Raw genomic sequence first — 23,808 nt, 5'->3', positions numbered from 1 at the left:
ACCAGGGCCCATAAGGCTTTGATCAAAAGTAGTGCACTATGTAGGAAATAGTATTTCATTTGATACGTATAATGAGTTTTCAACGCTAACAGTCATATGTATTGAATCATGACACTCTTTATGAGTTAATTACTCTGCTAGTTGTATTATTAGTACATGCTATAATTTATATTACATTTTATTTTGGGGGTGATTTAGAAGCATCTTACTGTCCTCCAAAAATAAATCAAATTAAAGAAGTATTACGTTTTGTCAGAAGAATGTGACTGAATAAAAATGGTTATGAAACTTGTTTTGTCATTATGGATATGGCCATTTAAAATTGAATTAATGTTATATACAATTTATTTCAGAAACAAATAGTTTATAATACATTACATTTAACTTGGTTCTATGATTATGATGCTCGTCTATACTGGATGTCATTAATTAAAACAAACATTGATTAAATATCACATCTGATAATATATAGAGGGGATCACTTCATAGTGTGTCAAATTGTGTTTCTCTACTTAGGGGCAATATGGGTAACTTCTGTCTTGCAAAGACACCATGAAACACATCAACTGGTGGAGGGTGAAGTTGTCCCTAGACAAATTAAATCAAATCAAAGCGTATTGGTTGCATACAAATATTTGCAGATGTTATCGCTGGTGCAGTAAAATGCTTGTGTTTCTAGCTCCAACAGTGCATTAGTATTAACTAGCAATACACAACAACAGGCACATAATCACCCCCCCAAAAAAAAAAAAAAAAAAAAAAAAAAAAAAAAAAAAAAATAAGATGTTAAATAAGCCGGTAGCCTAGTGGATAGAGCATTGGGCCAGTAACAGAAAGGTTGCTAGATCGAATCCCTGAGCTGAAAAGGTAAAAAATATGTTGTTCTGCCCCTGAACAAGGCAGTTAAGCCACTGTTCCTAGGCCGTCATTGTAAATAAGAATTTGTTCTTAAATAATGGTAACAAAAAAATAAAATAAGAAGCAATAGTATGTAAGTACTAACACCATGGGACCACACAGCCGTCATACCGCTCAGGAAGGAGACGTGTTCTGTCTCCTAGAGAGGAACGTACTTCGGTGGGAAAAGTGCAACTCAATCCCAGAACAGCGAAGGAGCTTTTTTATTTCACCTTTATTTAACCAGGTAGGCAAGTTGAGAGCATGTTCTCACTTACAATTGCGACCTGGCCAAGATAAAGCAAAGCAGTTCGACACATACAACAACACAGAGTTACACATGGAGTAAAACAAACATACAGTCAATAATACAGTAGAAAAATAAGTATATATACAATGTGAGAAAGTGAGGTGAGATATGGGAGGGAAAGGCAAAAAAGGCCATAGTGGCAAAGTAAATACAATGTAGCAAGTAAAACACTGGAATGGTAGATTTGCAGTGGAAGAATGTGTAAAGTAGAGAAATAAATAATGGGGTGCAAAGGAGCAAAATAAATAAATAAATACAGTAGGGAAAAAGGTAGTTGTTTGGGCTAAATTATAGGTGGGCTATGTACAGGTGCAGTAATATGTGAGCTGCTCTGACAGCTGGTGCTTAAAGCTAGTGAGGGAGTTAAGTGTTTCCAGTTTCAGAGATTGTTTTCATTCGTTCCAGTCATTGGCAGCAGAGAACTGGAAGGAGAGGCGGCCAAAGGAAGAATTGGTTTTGGGGGTGACCAGAGAGATATACCTGCTGGAGCGCGTGCTACAGGTGGGTGCTGCTATAGTGACCAGTGAGCTGAGCTAAGGGGGAACTTTACCTAGCAGGGTCTTGTAGATGACCTGGAGCCAGTGGGTTTGGCGACGAGTATGAAGTGAGTGCCAGCCAACGAGAGCATACAGGTCGCAGTGGTGGGTAGTATATGGGGCTTTGGTGACAAAACGGATGGCACTGTGATAGACTGCATCCAATTTATTGAGTAGGGTATTGGAGGCTATTTTGTAAATTACATCGCCGAAGTCGAGGATCGGTAGGATGGTCCGTTTTACAAGGGTATGTTTGGCAGCATGAGTGACGGATCCTTTGTTGCAAAATAGGAAGACGATTCTAGATTTAACTTTGGATTGGACATGTTTGATGTGAGTCTGGAAGGAGAATTTACAGTCTAACCAGACACCTAGGTATGTGTAGTTGTCCACATATTCTAAGTCAGAGCCGTCCAGAGTAGTGATGTTGGACAGGCGGACAGGTGCAGGCAGCGATCGGTTGAAGAGCATGCATTTAGTTTTACTTGTATTTAAGAGCAATTGGAGGCCACGGAAGGAGAGTTGTCCAAAGAAGGGCCAGAAGTATACAGAATGGTGTCGTCTGCGTAGAGGTGGATTAGAGACTCACCAGCAGCAAGAGCGACATCATTGATGTATACAGAGAAGAGAGTCGGTCCAAGAATTGAACCCTGTGGCACCCCCATAGAGACTGCCAGAGGCCCGGAAAACAGACCCTCCGATTTGACACACAATAATTTGAGAAACCAATGCTGTCGAGTCTGCCAATGAGGATGTGGTGATTGAGTTGAAAGCCTTGGCCGGGTCAATTAATATGGCTACCTTGTGAAGATGCTGGAGGAAATTGGTACAAAAGTATCAATATCCCCAGTAAAACGAGTCCTATATCGACATAGCCTGAAAGGCCTCCTCAGCAAGGAAGAAGCCACTGCTCCAAAACCGACATAAAAAAAGCCAGACTACAGTTTGCAACTGCACATGGGGACAAAGATGGTACTTTTTGGAGAAATGTCCTCTGGTCTGATGAAACAAAAAATAAACTGTTGGGCCATAATGACTATTGTTATGTTTGGAGGAAAAAGGGAAAAAGTGCCGCTTGCAAGCTGAAGAACACCATCCCAACTGTGAAGAACGGGAGTGGCAGCATCATGTTGTGGGGGTGCTTTGCTGCAAGAGGAACTGCTGCTCTTCACAAAATAGATGGCTTCATGAAGCGGGACAATTATGTGGATATATTGAAGCGACATCTCAAGACATCAGTCAGAAAGTTAAAGCATGGCCGCAAATGGGTCTTCCAAATGGACAATGACCCCAAGCATACTTCCAAAGCTGTGGCAAAATGGCTTAAGGACAAAAAGTCAAGGTAGTGGAGTGGCCATCACAAAGACTTAGCCTCAAACCCATAGAAAATTTGTGGGCAGAACTGAAAGGAATCCGGCCTACAAACCTGACTCAGTTACACCAGCTCTGTCAGGAGGAATGGGCCAAAATTCACCCAACTTATTGTGGGAAGCTTGTGGAAGGCTACCCGAAACGTTTGACACAAGTTAAACCATTTAAAGGCAATGCTATCAAATACTAATTGACTGTATGTAAACTTCTGACCCACTGAAAATGTGATGAAATAAATAAAAGGTGAACTAAATCATTCTCTCTACTATAATTCTGACATTTCACATTCTTAAAATAAAGTGGTGATCCTAACTGACCTAAAACAGGGATTTTTTTGTCGTGTTGTTTATTAGTATTACATTACAGGAATTGTGAAAAACTGAGTTTAAATGTATGTACATTTTCCGACTTCAACTGTGTATATATATATACAGTGGTGCAAACAAGTATTTAGTCAACCACCAATTGTGCAAGATCTCCCACTTAAAAAGATGAGAGAGGCCTGTAATTTTAATTATAGGTACACTTCAACTATGACAGACAAAATGAGAAAAAAAATCCAAAAAATCACATTGTAGGATTTTTAATGAATTTATTTGCAAATTATGGTGGAAAATAAGTATTGCTGTGTCTGATGCTGGTATGATCTCTACTATATAATTAAACTGGGGACAGTTGAAGTGAGCAAGAGTGAGAGAGACAAAAGTAAGCCTGAAAGGGGATAGGTCAAAATCATGCAGTCCTTGCAGTACCAACCTTGCAGAGGAAGCTGATGTTGAAGCCGAAGGTCTGGGCGTTCCGGGAGCCGGCGTTCATGTAGTTGCCCACCAGCAGCACCATCTCCAGCAGATTGCTGAAGCTGTCACTCTTCTTCAGCTCCTCACAGGCGAACGTCACGTTCATGATGTCCGGTCGGATGTTGTTCACCTGCTCCTCGAAGGTCAGCTTGAAGAGGATGCCGTTGAGGCGCGAGCGCAGCAGCTTCACAGAGCTCATCTAGAGGAAAACATAACAATATTTTGTTAGAAACAGTTTACGAAGCCTCCGTATGGTTTATAAAAGCTCTACACTGTCTTGATTAAGTCTCTATAAGTTATATGCTGTTTAAAGTGTGGCCAACGTGATCATGTAGAGATCTACAGCAAATGTATGGAAAATATACTTACTGTGAAATATTACATTGTCTCCGGGTAAGTACACTGCGTTCAGCTTTTTGTCAAGATTCACTTATTGAAATGTATCTTTTCTAGACTAGACAGAAGTCCCTTCATCAACTATGGCATGAATCACACCTGATAACATTAATAAGTAGTGATGGGCCACTGAACAATATCTAGGCCCAAGCAAGACCAGATAGCTGCACTCTGAAAAAATAGAAATAATCAGTCAAGAAACAGATTCCCCCCCCCCTCACAATAAAAGATGGGTGACAGCTCTTGCAGGAGTGGAGGCTGAAAGTGACTTATTTCCCTCATGAGCTCATGTGTGTCGTGGCGTTGTTGATGAGGTTGCTTCACCAGCGGGAGCGGTATATTACCACGGTATCTCTATGCTAGATCACACAGGGGAATTGTCACACTTTGTGTCATAACATCCTCAAAGAGTCACAGGTACAGACACACCACCCCAAAAAGTCAATTGTGCTGAATGAGTGCAAATTGAGTTGCATGGCTACCTTTACCACAATGCAACGTTATCATGTTATTCTTAACACATCAGGTTGACTGAGAACACTCTCTTTCACATCAACGACCTAAAAAAGTATAAAGGATCTGCAGATACAGGTAACTGCTAAAATAAAGGAAACACCAACATAAAGTGTCTTAGAATAATGGACAAAATAATGGCATGCCCCTAATTTTTATTCGTGACCCTAAGCATGATGGATAGTTAATTGCTTAATTAACTCAGGAACCAAACCTGTGTGGAAGCAACGACTATCATAATTTGTATCCCTCATTTACTCAAGTGTTTCCACTATGTTGGCAGTTACCTCTGTAACCTACATTGATACTGAGCTCTGGATAAATCAATGTGGTATAAAAATGTCAATGTTAACTTTATAGACGTATGACTGTAGAAAGTGTAAAAAAAAAAAAACATTAAGCTAAAGTTTAACCTCAAAATCAGCTGCACCTAGCACTTGAGGCAACTATACCAAATGAACTATTGAGGCTTGGAATGCATCATTGAGATGTCCTGACTTCACAACGAAGTAGAGTGCACTAACTTTATTAAAGAGAACCCAAAGCCTGAGGCTATGATTATATCACTGGGAAATATTGAAAGTTTCAGACATATTATGGAATTTGTTGACACCTGGAATGACAGTGTCATTTTAACAGCGACTATATTTCACACTTTATTATGGACCAAAATCACAGCTTCTCTCAGTCAAAGAGCAGACTGACATATTTGACCTGTCATAAAATAAAAGATCTTTATATTTCCAACTCTTCTAATTTGACATTACAGTGTCTCTTTAAATATTGAATAGGTCTGAGCCTGAAGAAAAAGACTCAAGGCTGTATGGCTGTATGTTTTATATCCCGAAATGTTTTTCTCAAAAAGGGGTGTGTGTGTGTTTGTGTGTTTTGTGTGTGTGTACGTGTCAGTGTCGGTGTGTGTGAAGCAGCATCTTCTCCCTGAGGGGCTTTAGCTAGGTGCTTTGGTGTAATACTTAAGCCTACTCACCACAATGCCAAACTGCTCTGGCTCGCACAGTTCCTCATACTCGCTCTTAAGTTCTGCCAATGCGCTCAGCTCCTTCTGCTCCGGTAGGTTCTTTATCAGGTTCTGCAAACACACACAGATACACACACATGTATATACTGGCTATATCTGATACTCTCTTCGATAATTCATTTGATGATGCAGTGGTAGCAATACATGCTTACAACATATACAGAAGAGTTAGGAATGCCAATTGGGGATGTGTTCGTCCCACCTGGACAAAAGGAACACCAATTTTAGAATGCAACTCAATGACTACAGCTCAGTGTTCAACATGGTCCAAGCACACCAAGACAGTTGTGAAGAGGCCACGACAAAACCTATTCCCCCTCAGGAGACTGAACTTATTTGGCATGGGTCCTCAGATCCTCAAAAGGTTCTACAGCTGCACCATCGAGAGCATCCTGACTGGTTGCATCACTTCCTGGAATGGCAAATGCTCGGCCTTCGCGCTGCAAGTCCTGCCTCTCCCATCTCTTCATTGATTTATAGAAGCAGGTAATTGTGTTGCCGGTTGTTGAAGTAGTACTATGATTGTTTAGATGCCTATCACCATATAAGGTCAAAGATGAAAAAGCCTGGTAGGAGCAGAGATGACTAGAAATGTATCTCACTGATCATCCCTAAAGCCAACACCTCATTCGGCCGCCTTTCGTTCCAGTTCTCTGCTGACTGTGACTGGAACGAATTGCAAAAATCGCTGAAGTTGGAGACTTTTATCCCCCTCACCAACTTCAAACATCTGCTATCTGAGCAGCTAACCGATCGCTGCAGCTGTACATAGTCTATCGGAAAATAGCCCACCCAATTTTACCTACCTCTTCCCCATACTGTTTATATTTATTTACTTTTCTGCTCTTTTGCACACCAATATATCTACCTGTACATGACCATCTGATAATTTATCACTCCAGTGATATCACTCCTCTCTGCAAAATTGTAATTATTTGCCTACCTCCTCATGCCTTTTGCACACAATGTATATAGACTCTCTTTTTTTTCCTACTGTGTTATTGACTTGTTAATTGTTTGCTCCATGTGTAACTCTGTGTTGTTGTCTGTTCACACTGCTATGCTTTATCTTGGCCCGGTCACATTTGCAAATGAGAACTTGTTCTCAACTAGCCTACCTGGTTAAATAAAGGTGAAATAAAATTAAAAAAAAAATGATTTGGTTGACCATTTTATGTGTGGATTAATTGTCAGAGTAGATGACCTTGTGCATTTAAGGTAAAATAAAAACCTAATGTTTATTTCCCAGGCCAAATTAGCTAGCAACATCAAGCTAGCTAAATAGGACAAATTAGTTAGCAAGTGCAAGCTAACTAGTTAAATTGCCATAAATGTTTAATGCTTTTTGACCTGTCCCCAAAATAATGTCATTGGTTCAGAGTTTGTTTTGATATTTTAACATGTGTGTCGTGATTGTGTTTGGTGTAGGAGGACAAAATAAATGTATGCACGATGTCGCACGCGCACAGCCGGTTTGGGTTCCAGGTTAGACTACAATGATCAACCAACAGGTAGGATGTTGTTGAATATGAACAGAGTTGTAGACAAGGATGTAGGGAGTGCAGAAATATAGACTCAATTAGACTTGCTCATCAAAAAAAGAAATGTCCCTTTTTCAGGACACTGTCTTTCAAAGATAATTCATAAAAACCTAAATAACTTCACAGATCTTCATTGTAAAGGGTTTGAACACTGTTTCCCATGCTTGTTCAATGAACCATAAACAAATAATGAACATGCACCTGTGGAACGGTCGTTAAGACACTAACAGATAACAGACGTTAGGCAATTAACATCACAATTATGAAAACTTAGGACACTTAGGAGGTGTTTCTACTAACTCTGAAAAACACCAAAAGAAAGATGCCCAGGGTCCCAGCTCATCTGCGTGAACGTGCATTAGGCATGCTGCAAGGAGGCATGAGGACTGCAGATGTGGCCAGGGCAATAAAGACAGTGCTACAGGGAGACAGGATGGACAGCTGATCGTCCTCACAGTGGCAGACCATGTGTAACAGCACCTGCACATGATCGGTACATCCGGAATTCACACCTGCGGGACAGGTACAGGATGGCAACAACAACAGCCCGAGTTACACCAGGAACGCACAATCCCTCCATCAGTGCTGACTGTCCGCAAAAAGCTGGGAGAGGCTGGGAGAGGCTGGACCGAGGGCCTGTCGGTCCTCACCAGACATCACCGGCAACAGCATCGCCTATGGGCACAAACCCACCGTCGCTGGAAGTGACAGGACTGGCTAAAAGTATTGTTCACTGACGAGTCACGGTTTTGTGTCACCAGGGGTGATGGTCGGATTCGCGTTTATCGTCAAAGGAATGAGCGTTACACCGAGGCCTGTACTCTGGAGCGGGATTGATTTGGAGGTGGAGGGTCCATCATGGTCTGGGGCGGTGTGTAACAGCATCATCGGACTGAGCTTGTTGTCATTGAAGGCAATCTCGCTGTGCGTTACAGGGAATGTCTTCCTCCCTCATGTGGTTCCTGCAGGCTCGTCCTGACATGACCCTCCAGCATTTTTACAACTATTTTTTTAGTGTGTTGGCTATTTAGAATTGTATAATAGTAGCCAAGTCAGTTGAATTAGAGCGAGTCAACTGAAAACTATATTGTAGAGAGAATCACCAGATATCCTAGTTTAAATCTATAAGCTTTTTGACTCCCTTCACTCTTAACTTACCCTAGGTTTAAGAGGGTACACGACACTACTAGACCACGTGTGTTGTGGTTTTCACTGCGAGCTAAAGGGGTGTAAGAGGCTACTAGACAAAACACTTTGCCATTGCAGAGCGAAGAGTCAATTATGGATTATTTGAGTACTGTAAATTACTACGTTTTTTGTCACTTCACACGAAAAACAGTGGTACACCTTCATAATACATTGTAAACAACTACCATGTTTTCATGATTCACTACATGCTGCTCGTACAAAACCATTGTGTCATTGTACAACCATGGCTAATTTTTGTAAAATGGTAACTATATATATAAAACTATAAAAATATAATGTATTTTTTTGTCAATACCATGGCAGAAAAATACCATGGTATTTTCCTGCCATGGTAGTACAATTAAAAAATAACCTTAGTACTATCATGTTTTCTGGTCATTACTATGGCAGGAAAATAGCATGGTATTGCAACAGTACCATGATATGTTCTGCCATGGTAGTGACCAAAAAAACATGACTGTACCACGGCATTTCTTTCATTGTACTACCATGGTATATTTTTGTAAGGGTCTCTCTCTCCCTCCTGTCAGGCACAACAGACCCTGCTCCTCTAACACCCCTCCCCCACATGTATGTACTGAAACAACAAGCAGCACACTGCCTCTTGTGAGTCTCGCAAGCGAGTCCCCATTTAAGTTGAAAACCCTTTTTTCATTCTTTAAAACATGTATTTTGACTATACAAATATCCAGAAGAAGAAACATTGAGATATTATTTGAACAGTGAAATCATTTCAAATGCCCATCCCTAGTGGAGAGGTAGAAGGATGGATAGGAAAAGGTCAGGTTATCTGGTGCTCTCACTGCTGGATGCATCTACCTCAGTGAGAAGGACTTAAGTAAGAGCTCCGGTGAAACACAGTTCAAACACTTAAGTGTTTTCTTGGAATTCATTCCTATTTACCATTCATAAATACGATGAAATAAGATTAACCTGGTGTCGGTAGTTTTGAAATTGAATTTGACTTTCAGAAAGAACTTTACAATTATCATACAGGTCCAAAAAGTGAGGAAGATGGGTAGGAGGAGGAGGGAGAAAACCTTAATTTTCCTTAAATGTTAATTGTGCATGGAAAGGTCAGTTCAGTAAATTAAATGAAGCACAGCGGGGAAAAAACCCGTTATTATTCTCGGAAAGAGGAGGATGAGAAAGAGGAGGAGGAGAGGTGCCCTTTCACTGATCTTATGGTGTCTTCCTCCCTCATTAGTTCCCCTAATTTAGAAAGCAGGAGCAGGCTGGACCTTGGTCACATGATCAGGCTAGACCAGGACAGAGACATGCACGCACACACATGCACACACACATAGGTGCACACACACACACACACATACAAAGACGCACACACAGACACATAGGCACACCCACCCACACACAGACACACATTGACCACTGTCCTGGACTGGAGCAGCCATGAGCCATCACACAGTACATGGGCCAGAGTCTACTGTCCACTAATGATGACAGCTCTTCCCTTCCCCTGGGGAGTCACCAGTCGAAAAACCAACAAGTTGGAAAGAAATACTGTGGGGATTGTCAGTTCCAGTGTGGGCTGCAACAGTTCTATGAAACGTGTGTTCCTTCTATATTAGCCATGGAATGTTTTCCCAATTAGAGCTAACAAGTGTGTGCCAGTTATGTAGCCTCATTATATTTCAATAATGAACGCTATTAATCATAGTGAACACCAATTAAGAACCATCGCATAGAATGGGATGTGGGAGATGACGTTCCATAACATCTGAGTACAGTGTACTAACGGCTACGGTGTACAAATGATGGGGCTTCCAAATGGATCTATGGACCCTGGCCAAAATAAGTGCACTCTATAGGGAATAGGGTGCAATTTCGGACTCAGACTTAATGTCCACCCCAAAAAGAGACAGCTATTCACTCTTGACCTTTCAGGCAGGAAACCCAGATTGATTGATTACTCACTCCACTAAGTTCTAACTGTTCTCCATGGAGAAGCTGCTGATAATTGCTTATTAGCCATTATGGAAGTAAATGATTGTCTTTTACAAAAATGACATATTTGATAGAAAATCAATATAAAAACATAAACACCTTGCAGTGAAAAATTAAGTAAATGTACGCTCAAAGTCGGTCAACGTTTATGACACACTTCTTATTGTGCGCAAAACACATTTGAATATTAATAACCCTGCTAGTTTCAAAGTGCAAACCAGGAAATAACCTCCAAAAATATCACAACCCAATTCAAAATAATATTACTGTAACTTTTCTTGGCTTGTGTAGCAGAAACATTATAATTTATTTTCTTGTAGATTCAAACTGCCACTCTACTATTGTCTTCCCATGGCTAATTAAATAACTGGTTTGGAGCTCTTTGCCAGTTTTGAGGACACACGTCCACAATCCCCCGTGAACTACATGAAAATGCCCCCATTACCATCGATGGGGCTGTAGTGGAGTGGGTCGAGAGTTTCAAGATCCTTGGTGTCCACATCACTCAACAACCTATCGTGGTCCAAACACACCAAGGCAGTTGTGAAGAGGGCACGACAAAACATTTTCCCTCTCAGGAGACTGAAAATATTTGGCATGGGTATCCAGATCCTCAAAAAGTTATACAGCTGCACCATCGAGAGCATCCTTACCGATTGGATCACCTTCTGGTATGTTAACTGCTCAGCATCTGACCATAAGGCGTTACAGAGGGTAGTGTGTACAGCCCAGTACATAACTGGGGACAAGCGTCCTGACATCCAGGACCTATATAATAGGCGGGGTCATAGGAAAGCCCATAAAATAGCCAGAGACTCCAGTCGCCCTAGTCATAGACTCTTTTCTCTGCTTCCGCACGGCAAGCAGTAGCGGAGCACCAAATCTATGGCCAAAGGGCTCCTAAACAGCTTCTACCCCCAAGCCATAAGACTGCAGAACAGTTAATAAAATGAACACCGGACTAATCCCCCCCCCTCGCAATTGTTTGTACACTGCTGCTACTCACTGCTTATTATCTATGCATAGTTACCCTACCTACATCAACCCTACCTACATGTACAAATTGCCTCAACTAAATTGTATCCCCACACACTGATTCAGTACCGGTACCCCTTGTATATAGCCTCATTATTGTTATTTTATTGTGTTACTTTTTTATTACTTTCTACTTTTGTTTATTTGTTCAATATTTTCTTAAGTCTTCTTGAACTGCATTGTTGGTTAAGGGCTTGTCAGTAAGCATTTCACGGTAAGGTCCACACTTGTTGTATTTGGCGCATGTGACAAATACAGTTTGATTTGAATTGTGCAACACAGATCCATCTGTAAGGAGGGATTATGCCAGCGGAAGTTTCTTTCTATGTCCTCTTCATATCTCTTCCGAGTGTGAGGAATATGGCCCTGGCAGTTGGGTTGAACAACAAAGACCTCCTGAACAACATATATTTGATTCAGGAGTAAATGCCACTACACAACAGCGAACCCATTCAGCCTTGGCAATCATCATCACTAATGCTCCCAGAATCCGATTATAGGGGTTGTTTTCCTCTGCGGCAGCAAGTTGAGAAGAGACAATTAGAGTGTGTTGTGGCCTCGTCTGCGGCCGCTTCCACTGGTGTCTCCAAGACTTCAGTCTGTGCTGCTCGGTTTGCTAAAGAGTTTGAGATGGAGATGGAATTTCTCAGTGTGATTATTATTTAATTTGTCTGTTATCTAGTTAATTATCAGCAGTCCACATATGATTAGGCCAGACTCCTCATGTCAGACCTCCAGACAGACACATTCAGCATCTGGGGGAGATTATTGGAGGGCTGCTACAATTACCACATGTTCATTTGGGGTCCTGGAGACTAAGGACGTCCAGATAGACCAACAGATTGTGTAACTATTTGTATTGACCAAGGCCACCGATTGTGCAGGGAAATTGTACTAATGGTTCATTCTGTTGATTAGGAATACTATACAATATTGTATGAGACAGGACCACCTATCAAGAAACTGGTTCACTGCATTGATACTCCAATTAAGGAACATATACAAGTGATATTGCGGAATACAATTGTAATATGATGACATGTCTTGTTTCAGTCATCTATCAGGTATTTCATGAGACTGTATAAAGCGTACAGTTGGACTTTGACACAGTGCTCATTCTACTAGCAAGTTGTTTTCTGATTGGAAGAGTATGTACACACACAGGTTACGTGGACCAATTTCTCTCCCGTTTCCTTTCCATGGCAGAAATCTACTTTTCCTGTGATTCTCTCTTCAGGCAGGGAATATTCCCAACATTAGAGTCGGGGAGAAGGGAAGATCAACAAATCTCAAATTACAGTCACAGGGACATCAATATCAACAAAAATGTTATCCAAGCATTCAACTATTTATTAAAGTCAAAGGACTCAAACAACAGGACGAATCAGGGGGAAACTCTTTGTTTTCCTCTCTAAATACCTCGCGGGAACCCGACACAGAAACATTTGAGATTTTTCACATCCCATTCACAGACAGCAAGTTGCGGTTTCCGCTGTGTTTGACAGATGTGATTTTATTGTTTTAATTTATTTCTGTCAGAGCATGGTGTTTTTTTCCCTGTGATGAAGTGTAACGTCGGACTGACATCTTCCCGCTGTGGCACCGCAAAGGCCTCTGTTTGAGTTCGATACCGAAGAGCAGTCAAACAAGTGCCCTTCTAAAGTTGGTCTCCACATCCATTTTCATTTCAATCATGACAGTTTCATCAAGGATATTTATTCTTTCAAACTGAGTTTCTGAGTTCCAACTCTTGAAAGGTGGAAACGTGATAGTTTGATGCAGTTTCAGGGGATTGAATTGCAGGTAACTCTCAAAACAGATAATGGAAGAAGATGAGGCTCATTGCTTAGTGAGTACCACCATACCTGGTGCGAACTTGGGACCACTGCCTCATGAACACACGTGACCATCCTCCCTCAGGCGTCTTAGACGATCATGCCACCTCAAAAGCTAGCTAATGAGGCGACGTAAGCGGGAAACTTAATGCTGAGAAGTAAGTTTCACACATCCCCATGTGCTACATCTACACAGTATGCAAATGAGTGAATGCCAAAACGTGTAAAGAATGACTAAGACCAATGACAAAGACCTTTTTGCTTGGTATGCTTGAATACACCAGAAATTGACAACAACAAAAAAGTATATAACTTATATATATATTTACATGTTTAAACCAGGAGGCACGTCATGACATATTTAGTATGCCTATTTCAAACAGAGTAACTTCAGATGCCTTTCATGTCAAATCCCATTAAACAATTTTAATGACAGCATCTATGCAGACTCTTCATCCCCTTAGTGAGGAATTAACTGAGTGTGTAGAAATATGTCCTCATTCTGCTTCTTCGGGTCTGTCTCCTGACTAAATAATAAAACACTTAATATTAATCAGGGTGTGCTTTCTCCTCAATCAACACTAATAAAGTACAAAAATTAGTGAAAACAGGTGGCAGAAAGCCCAGGGCCATGGATTCAGATAAAAATATATTTCAGCAATCAGCTATTTCTAGAGTTGATTTTGTCAGTCTGCCAAATTGTCAATCCAAAGTTGACATAAAAACCAACAGAAGGCATACATTTCTTTAATTCTGAAGTGTTATTATTTCCTTTACAGGCAGAGATTTTGACAAGTTTGTAGACTAAACTGTTTGGATGTGGCTAATCTAGATCACTCATACATAACCCAAACAGGATATTTACTCCAAACCAAACTAACACCTCAGAATCTCACGGAGGGTTGCTATACAGCGACAGACTGACAAACCAAGGTTGACAGATTCCAAAATCGCATTAAATGTCACATTAAATGAGAAAATTATTAAATAAATTGATATATTGTGGGGCGTTGAGGGATGTAGTTGGCAAAGCTGAAATGACTTGGTGTGACATTAAATGTGTATTTAAAAAAATGTGGAGCATTTTGAAATGTGTGCACACCTGAACAGTTCCATTTACCACGGAGTATGTAAAGAGGGATTATGGGAATGGAGGGATCTCATAGACATCTGAACAAGTGGATATACAACTCTATAGGATACTGTGTGTGTGTGTGTGTGTGTGTGTTTATTTTACCTTTATTTTACGAGGCAAGTCAGTTAAGAACAAATTCTTATTTTCAATGACGGCCTAGGAACAGTGGGTTAACTTCTTCGATATAGGGGGCGCTCTTTTAATTTTTGGATGAAAAAACGTTCCCGTTTTAAACAAGATATTTTGTCACGAAAAGATGCTCGACTATGCATATAATTGACAGCTTTGGAAAGAAAACTCTGACATTTCCAAAACTGCAAAGATATTGTCTGTGAGTGCCCCCAAACTAATGCTACAGGCAAAACCAAGATGAAATTTCATACAGGAAATGCCCCAGATTTTGAATACGCTGTGTTCCAATGTCTCCTTATATGTCTGTGAATGTGACAGGAATGAGCCTACACTTTATGTCGTTTCCCCAAGGTGTCTGCAGCATTGTGACGTATTTGTAGGCATATCATTGGAAGATTGACCATAAGTGACTACATTTACCAGGTGTCCGCTTGGGGTCCTCCGTCAAAATTATTGCGCAATCTCCAGCTGCGTCCACGTTTCCATTAGGTTCAGAGGAGAAAGGCAACTGCCACAAATGATTTATCATCGAATAGATATGTGAAAAACACCTTGAGGGTTGATTCTAAACAACATTTGCCATGGAGTTAATTTGGAAAAAAGTTTGGCGTTGTAATGACTGAATTTTCTTTTTTTTTTCTTAGCCAAACGTGATGAACAAAACGGAGCGATTTCTCCTACACAAATACTATTTTTGTAAAAACTGAACATTTGCTATCTAACTGAGAGTCTACTCATTGAAAACATCCGAAGTTATTCAAAGGTAAATTATTTTATTTGAATGCTTTTCTTGTCTTTGTGAAAATGTTGCCTGCTGAATGCTAGGCTTAATGCTATGCTAGCTATCAATACTCTTACACAAATGCTTGTGTAGCTATGGTTGAAAAGCATATTTTGAAAATCTGAGATGACAGTGTTGTTAACAAAAGGCTAAGCTTGTGAGCCAATATATTTATTTCATTTCATTTACAATTTTCATGAATAGTTAACATTGCGTTATGCTAATGAGCTCGAGGCTATGATTACGCTCCCGGATACGGGATTGCCTGACGCTAGAGGTTAACTGCCTGTTCAGGGGCAGAACGACAGATTTGTACATTGTCAGCTCTAACCACTAGGCTACCCTGCCGCCCCACTAGGCTACCCTGTGTGCTCGCTTGGATGCATATGTGCAGTGCCTTCAGAAATAATTCACAACCATTGACATTCCACATTTTGTTGTGTTACAGCCTGAATTTAAAATGTATTAAATAGAGATTTTGTGTCACTGGCCTACACACACACACAACACACCATAATGTCAAAGATATTTTACAAATTAATTACAAATGAAAAGCTGAAATGTCTTGAGTCAATAAGTATTATTATGGCAAGTCTAAATGGGTTTGGGAGTAAATATATGCTTATAATTAAGTTGCATGGATTCACTCTGTGTGCAATAATATTGTATGATTTTTGAATGACTACCTCATCTCTTTACCCCACACATGTCTGTAAGGGTGAGCAGTGAATTCCGAAAAAAGATTCAACCACAAAGAACAGAGAGGTTTTCCAATGCCTCGCAAAGAAGGACACCTATTGGTAGATGGGTAAAAAAAAAACATACACTGACTATCCCTTTGAGCATGGTGATGTTATTAATTACACGTTGGATGGTGTATCAATACACCCAGTCACTACAGAGATGCAGTTGTTTTTCATAACTCAGTCACTGGAGAGGAATGAAACTGCTCAGGGACTTCCCCATGAGGTCAGTGGGGACATTAACATTTTATAACTAGGGGGCGCTATTTTAATTTTTGGATGAAAAACGTTCCCGTTTTAAACAAGATATTTTGTCATGAAAAGATGCTCGACTATGCATATAATTAACAGCTCTGAAAAGAAAAAAACACTCTGACGTTTCCAAAACTGCAAAGATATTGTCTGTGAGTGCCACAGAACTGAAGTTACAGAAAAAAACTCAGATAAAAATACAATCAGGAAGTGCCACATTTTTTGAAACCGCCTCATGGCAATGACTCCTTATATGGCTGTGGAGGAACTAGGAGTCAGCTTACCTTTTCCACGTTTTCCACAAGGTGTCTGCAGCATTGTGACGTATTTGTAGGCATATCATTGGAAGATTGACCATAAGAGACTACATCTACCAGGTGGTCACTTGGTGTCCTCCGTCGCAATTATTGCTTAATCTCCAGCTGCAGTATTTTTCCGTTTGCCTTTGATGAGAAACAGACTGCCAGGAATGATTTTTCTTCGAATAGAATTGTGAAAAACACCTTGAGGATTGATTCTAAACAACGTTTGCCATGTTTCTGTCTATATTATGGAGCTAATTTGGAAAAAAGTTTGGCGTTGTGTTGACTGCATTTTCGTTTTTTTTCCTTAGCCAAACGTGATGAACAAAATGGAGCTATTTCTCTTACACAAATCATATTTTGGGAAAAATATTCATTTTTTCCCAAAATAGCTCCATCTGAATAGGCTGTATAGTTTTTTCACGTTTCCGTCTGTTGTTTTTGTACATTTCGGTATTTTCATGTCAAGTCATTTTTCCATCATTAAACATGAGTAACCACCACGCTGCATTTTGGTCCGCTCCTTCTTCAAGAGGAAAGTTGTTACATGGTTAAAGCATATTTTGAAAATCTGAGATGACAGTGTTGTTAACAAAAGGCTAAGCTTGTGTTTCAATATATTTATTTCATTTCATTTGCGATTTTCATGAATAGGAAACGTTGCGTTATGGTAATGAGCTTGAGGCTATGATTACGCTCCCGGATATGGGTTTGGAGTCGCAAGAAGTTAAAACAGTTACAATTCATTGCCAGTGATAGGAGAAAACTGATGATGAATCAACAACAATGTAGTTAGTCCACAATAAAAAGCTACATGACAGATTGAAAAGAAGAAAGCTGTACAGAATAAAAAATATTCCAAAATACTAAAGTAAAACTGCAAAAAATGTGGATACAAAGTGTTATGCTTGGAGCAAATCCAACACAACGCGTCACTGACTACCCTTCTTCATATGTTTAAGCATGGTGGTGGCTGCATCATGTTATGGGTATGCCAAATAGAGCTTAGCACAGGCAAAATTATAAAGGAAAACCTGGTTCAGTCTGCTTTCCAACAGACACTAGGAGAAAATTCACCTTTCAGCAGAACAATTACCTAAAACACAAGCCTAAATATACACTAGAGTTGCTTACCAAGATGACATTGAATGTCCCTGAGCGGCCTAGTTAAACATTCTACTTTAATAGGATTTCAAAGACTTGAACATTTCTGTCGAGCAATGTACAGCAACCAACTTGAAAGACCTTGAAGAATTGTTTAAATGCACTTATTGTACAATCCAGGTCTGCAAAGCTCTTAGACAAATACCCCAAAAGACTGAAAGCTGTAATCACTACCAATGGTGATTCTTTACAAGTCGTAACTCAGGTGTGTGAATACTTACAGTTGAAGTCGGAAGTTTACATACACTTAGGTTGGAGTCATTAAAACTAGTTTTTCAACCACTCCACAAATGTCTTGTTAATTAACAAACTATAGTTTGGGGGCGGCAGGGTAGCCTAGTGGTTGCAAGTCAAACCCCCCGAGCTGACAAGGTACAAATCTGTCGTTCTGCCCCTGAACAGGCAGTTAACCCACTGTTCCTAGACCGTCATTGAAAATAAGAATTTGTTCTTAACTGACTTGCCTGGTTAAATAAAGGTAAAAAAAAAATAAAAATAGTTAGGACATTACTTTGTGCATGACACAAGTAATTTTTCCAACAATTGTTTACAAACAGATTATTTAACTTATAATTCACAATTCCAGCAGGTCGGAAGTTGACACTTGCCTTTCAACAGCTTTGAAAATTCCAGAAAATGATTATGATAGGCTAATTGACATAATTTGAGTCAATTGGGGGTGTACCTGCGGATGTATTTCAAGGCCTACCTTCAAACGCAGTGCCTCTTTGCTTGACAGCATGCGAAAATCAAAAGAAATCAGCTAAGACCTCAGTAAAATAATTGTAGAACTCCACAAGTCTGGTTCATCCTTGGGAGCAATTTTCAAACGCCTGACGGTACCATGTTTATCTGTGCAAACAATAGAATGCAAGTATAAACACCATGGGACCACACAGCTGTCATACTGCTCAGGTAGGAGACACATTCTGTCTCCTAGAGATGAACGTACGTTGGTGCGAAAAGTGCAAATCAATCCCAGAACAAGAGCAAAGGACCTTGTAAAGATGCTGGAGGAAACAGGTACAAACATATCTATATCCACAGTAAAACAAGTCCTATATCGACATAACCTGAAAGGCCGCTCAGCAAGGAAGAAGCCTCTGCTCCAAAACCGCCATAAAAAAATATCATACTTTTTGGAGAAATGTCCTCTGGTCCGATGAAACAAAAACATAACTGTTTGGCCATAATGACTATTGTTATGTTGAGGAAAAAGGGTGACGTCAATCCTATAGAAAATGTGTGGGCTGAACTGAAAAAGCATGTGCGAGCAAGGAGGACTACAAACCTGACTCAGTTACACCAGCTCTGTCAGGAAGAATGGGCCAAAATTCACCCAACTTATTGTGGGAAGCTTGTGGAAGGCTACCCGAAACGTTTGACACAAGTAAAACATTTAAAGGCAATGGTACCAAATACTAATTGAGTGTATGCAAACTTCTGACCCACTGGGAATGTGATGAAATAAATAAAAGCTGAAATAAATCATTATCTCTACTATTATTCTCACATTTCACATTCTTAAAATAAAGTGGTGATCCTAACTGACCTAAGACAGGGAATTTGTACTCGGATTAAATGTCAGGATTGTGAAAAACTGATTTTAAATGTAGTTGGCTACGGTGTATGTAAACTTCCGAATTCAACTGTATGTAAATATGATATTTTTGTATTTAATTTTCAATAAATGTGCAAATATTTTTTTAAACATGTTTTCACTTTGTAATTATGGTATATTGTGTGAAACACATTACAACGTGTAAAATGTCAAGTGGTGTGAATACTTTCTGAAGGTGCATGTGTACACCTGAATGTTTGTGTGCATCTATGTGTGCATACGTGTACATGTGGGCATATGTGCATTATCCAAGATCCACTTGCGGCCAAGGTTCAACATCCTCTCAGAGGAAACCATGTTTGGCGCTAAAATGTCCTTGTTCTGTGTTAAGTTCAAGATGCCATTGACCTTATCAAGGGCCCCAGGACCATTGGAAGCAAAATAGTCCCACAACATCAAATATCCACCACCATATTTAACAGTAGGTATGGGGTTCTGTTTTTACTCATCCATTATTTCAAAACAAAAGGTTTCGATTTCAACTGCTTCATCTTGCCATAATTTACATGAATACACTTGAACTACAAAGTGTTTCTCCTGCAACATGCAATAAGGCATGCAGTAAACCTGCTCACACTTTGAAATTGTGACTAATAGTTGCCATGGGCATTTTTGCCTTGTGAGCGACATTCACTTAAATGTTATTCTAATTACCATAGAAAAATTCACACCATGCAGTTTGTACGCTCCACACCATTTCCCAAAAGTTGAAAGTGATGTACCCAGCTGATAGTCATACGATATTACACATAAAACAACGGATTAAATACATTATGTAAAGTATGATGGAGAGAAAGGGGGATAATGGGTGAGTTGATGAGCGAGGGGAAGGAACGATGCATAATTCTGTAATTACCATTTGTGAATGAAGAACAGGGTGGGTTCATTGTATTGTATTGATCCATTCTAATTATAATCTCTAAATGGTATGTACCCTATATCAGTCCACTGAATCAAAGCTGTCTTATCAGTCTACTCTAGCGTACTTGGAGTAGGCTACACAGTTCCATGTGACTACCTCATGAAGCTGGTTGAGAGAATACCAAGAGTGTGCAAGCTGTCATCAAGGCAAAGGGTGGCTACTTTGAAGAATCTCAAATAAAACATGTATTTTGAATTATTTCATTTTTTGGGGATATGGCATGATTCCATGTGTGTTATTGCATAGTTTTGATGTCTTCACTATTATTCTACAATGTAGAAAATACTGAAAACAAAGAAAAACCCTGGAATGAGTAGGTGTGTCCAAACTTTTGACTGGTACTGTACATGCTGGTTGTTTTGCTCTAGGATGCCCACAGGCTTCGCAAGACTCGGTAGCTTGGTACCAGTTTATTAGGTACACCAATATAGTAGTGGGTAGGACCCCCTTTGCCTCCATGGAAATGTTGCTCAATTGGTACCAGGGGACCTAGCGTGTGCCAAGAAAGCATTTCCAACACCAACATTTGACACCAGGCAGGATTGTGCCATGGACACTGCTGCTTATGCCAAATTCTGACTCTGCCATCAGCATGACGAAACAGGAACTGGGATTCGTCGGACCAGGCAATGTTTTTCCACTCCTCAATTGTCCAGTGTTGGTGATCATGTGCCCACTGGAGCCGCTTCTTATTGTTTAAAGCTGTAAGAAATGGAACCTGGTGTGGTCGTCTGCTCCTATTCTAACGTTCAGTCGAACAGTAACTGAATGTCTTGGTGCCTGTCTGCTTTAAATAGCAAGCCACCACCGAGTGAATCACTGGCTGTAGGAGCAAACCATTTTCGTGAATGGGGTGTTTGCACCTAATAAACCTCTGTGTGTGCTGTATACGGAAGGACTTTAGTGCCAAAGAAAAAGGGAAAAAATAAACATAATGTTCTGATCGTTCATATAGAGTTGAAGTCGGAAGTTTACATACACTTAGGTTGGAGTCATTAAAACCCTAGTGTAACAGGTTCCTCACTACTCTAGTGTGATAGGATCCTCACTACTCTAGCGTGGAAGGTTCCTCACTATTCTGTCAACACTCAGATTGAATAGATTGGGGCATCAGTTTTAACAACTGGTAACATTCAGTGCCCTTGGACTTATCAACTAAGGGCATTGATATTTTATTTTACCTTTATTTAATTAGCTAAGTCAGTTAAGAACAAATGCTTATTTGCAATGACGTCCTAGGAACAGTGGGTTTACTGCCTGTTCAGGGGCAGAATGACAGTTTTGTACCTTGTCAGCTCGGGGGTTTGAACTTGCAACCTTCCGGTTACTAGTCCAACGCTCTAACCACTAGGCCACCCTGGCTTTACGCTGTCAATGGCATATATAATGTGTTACAGTATGTGCATATTTTGAGTGTGTGTGACAGCTGCATTGAACAGCTTTGCAAAACATGATCACACTACTTACAATATCTAAGCACACATTTTATACACATCATAATCAAAACATATTAGGCTATATGCCACAAAGCAAACTACAAAGTAAACACATTATGTATCACATTTGAAAACTATTCCATGGTTATTAATGTAACCCTACATGGTTACACAGTATCTCCCACTTCTACTATGTCATGATGTTAGCCTGATGGGAGAGGTGTATGAGCCCCATAAATACCTTCCACCCGTTTCTCTCTCTCCACTCTACAGAGTTGACTCTTGAAAAGCCCTTTGTTAACAGAGATTCTGGGAACATCAAAAGGTGGGAAACGGAACCATATTGCAGTAATCCAACCAGAAAATATGCATTGGTACTTAATGAATATGTCGTCAGATCAGTTGGCGTCTGAGACATGATTACTGATGATAGGATGACATAAACTGTATCTACAAAAATCTACACATTCTAGTTATCAGATTCACATGGAATTGTTGTACAATTTAAATGTTTAAATATGAAACTATTTGGGAAAAGATCTATTTGGGGGGGCTCACTCAGAGGCCCCGCCCAAGTGAACAGACATGGGTTGTAAACTTTGAAACACGCCTTTCTTTCACCACTTATTAAACCTGTTGACGAAAATTACAACCTCCTGTTCCAAGGACGTGAGGACTTGTGGTCCCTGCGTTAAAAAGGACAAGGTCACCTACAGAACTAAGCCAACCTCAGCGTGAATTTCAACGTGAAGATGACGATCCACATGCCGAAGAGATGAATTTCAACTATACCAGCCAGAATATAGCATGAGCTTAAAGTATGGCAACTTGGTATGAACTTTGAACTCATATTCACTGAATAAGTGATACCTCTTAGCTGTTGTGTTAGCGCAGCAACTGTAGATGTGGGCTAGGAGAGGACGTACAGAGTATCTGACCCTACCACATGAAAACGGTCTACCAAGTATGCGTCCCACCACAGACATTCTTCAAAGGACAACCCGGCCTTCCATCTACGACCAACCGATCGAAGTGCAGCTCAGAGTAAATATGTATTGCATTTTCCTATTCCAAATGTCCGGTTATTTAGAATGCATAAGATTCTGTATTTACAATAGATTAGCTGCCTACGGCCAGAATATTTTTGTTCCTCAGTCTTCCCGCTCTTTCATTCAAAACCCAACCCCCTTTCTTTGTGTAACCAGCCGCCATATCTGTTCCGTCCGCTAGGGACGTTTTCCTTTATGAAATCATTTGTAATCAATGTATGATCCATTCTGTGTAGATGTAATTATGTGCAATTATTTTGAGATTTAGTAAATAAATAATTAAGTCACATTTTGTATTGCTGATTCAACATCTTAGCCAGGGCTCATGAAGATAATCAAGAATGTATTACTTTCAGATGAGACAAAATAAGGTGACAATTAAATAATAACTGCTATTGTGGTAAAATATTACCAGGTCTTTAAGAGTTTATTCGGAAGATAACAGCTCAATAAACATTATTTCGTGGTGCCCCGACATTCTCGTTAATTACATTTACATGATTAGCTTAATCAGGTACTATTAATTACAGAGAAATTATTTTATAGAATAGCATGTCGTATAACTTAATCCGGCATAGCCAAAGACACGACAGCTATTTACCATGACTTACTTCAAACAATGTGCCCATATATATCCATTATGACATGCTGGGCTTAAACACATTAAAACTACCCTTTGTATTTTCCTTTATATCTGAAAGTAATGTTCTTCTCTTAATACTCCCTCTCGACAGCGCATTTGCACACAACATGTATTGATTACAAATGAATAAGCAGAGTCGAGCCGTGTAGTCATTAGCCTTTCCTTTTGAAAAGGATGTGGGGTA

General features: G+C 40.0%; 1 protein-coding gene across 8 annotated transcripts in view; it reads right to left on the bottom strand.

The window, feature by feature from the left end:
* LOC135545985 (protein diaphanous homolog 2-like) overlaps positions 1-23,808 on the bottom strand; it is a 626,286-nt gene that overhangs the window by 252,961 nt on the left and 349,517 nt on the right. For all 8 annotated transcript variants that reach the window (XM_064974017.1, XM_064974023.1, XM_064974020.1 and 5 more), the window contains 2 exons: positions 5,809-5,910; positions 3,871-4,110 (listed from right to left, as the gene is read on the bottom strand). In XM_064974017.1, the coding sequence (XP_064830089.1) occupies positions 3,871-4,110; positions 5,809-5,910 (342 nt within the window). The remainder of the gene's footprint in view (positions 1-3,870; positions 4,111-5,808; positions 5,911-23,808) is intronic.

The sequence above is a fragment of the Oncorhynchus masou genome, chromosome 9, assembly GCF_036934945.1.
Source record: "Oncorhynchus masou masou isolate Uvic2021 chromosome 9, UVic_Omas_1.1, whole genome shotgun sequence".
NCBI lineage: Eukaryota > Metazoa > Chordata > Actinopteri > Salmoniformes > Salmonidae > Oncorhynchus > Oncorhynchus masou.
This window is presented reverse-complemented; position numbering and strand designations above follow the sequence as displayed.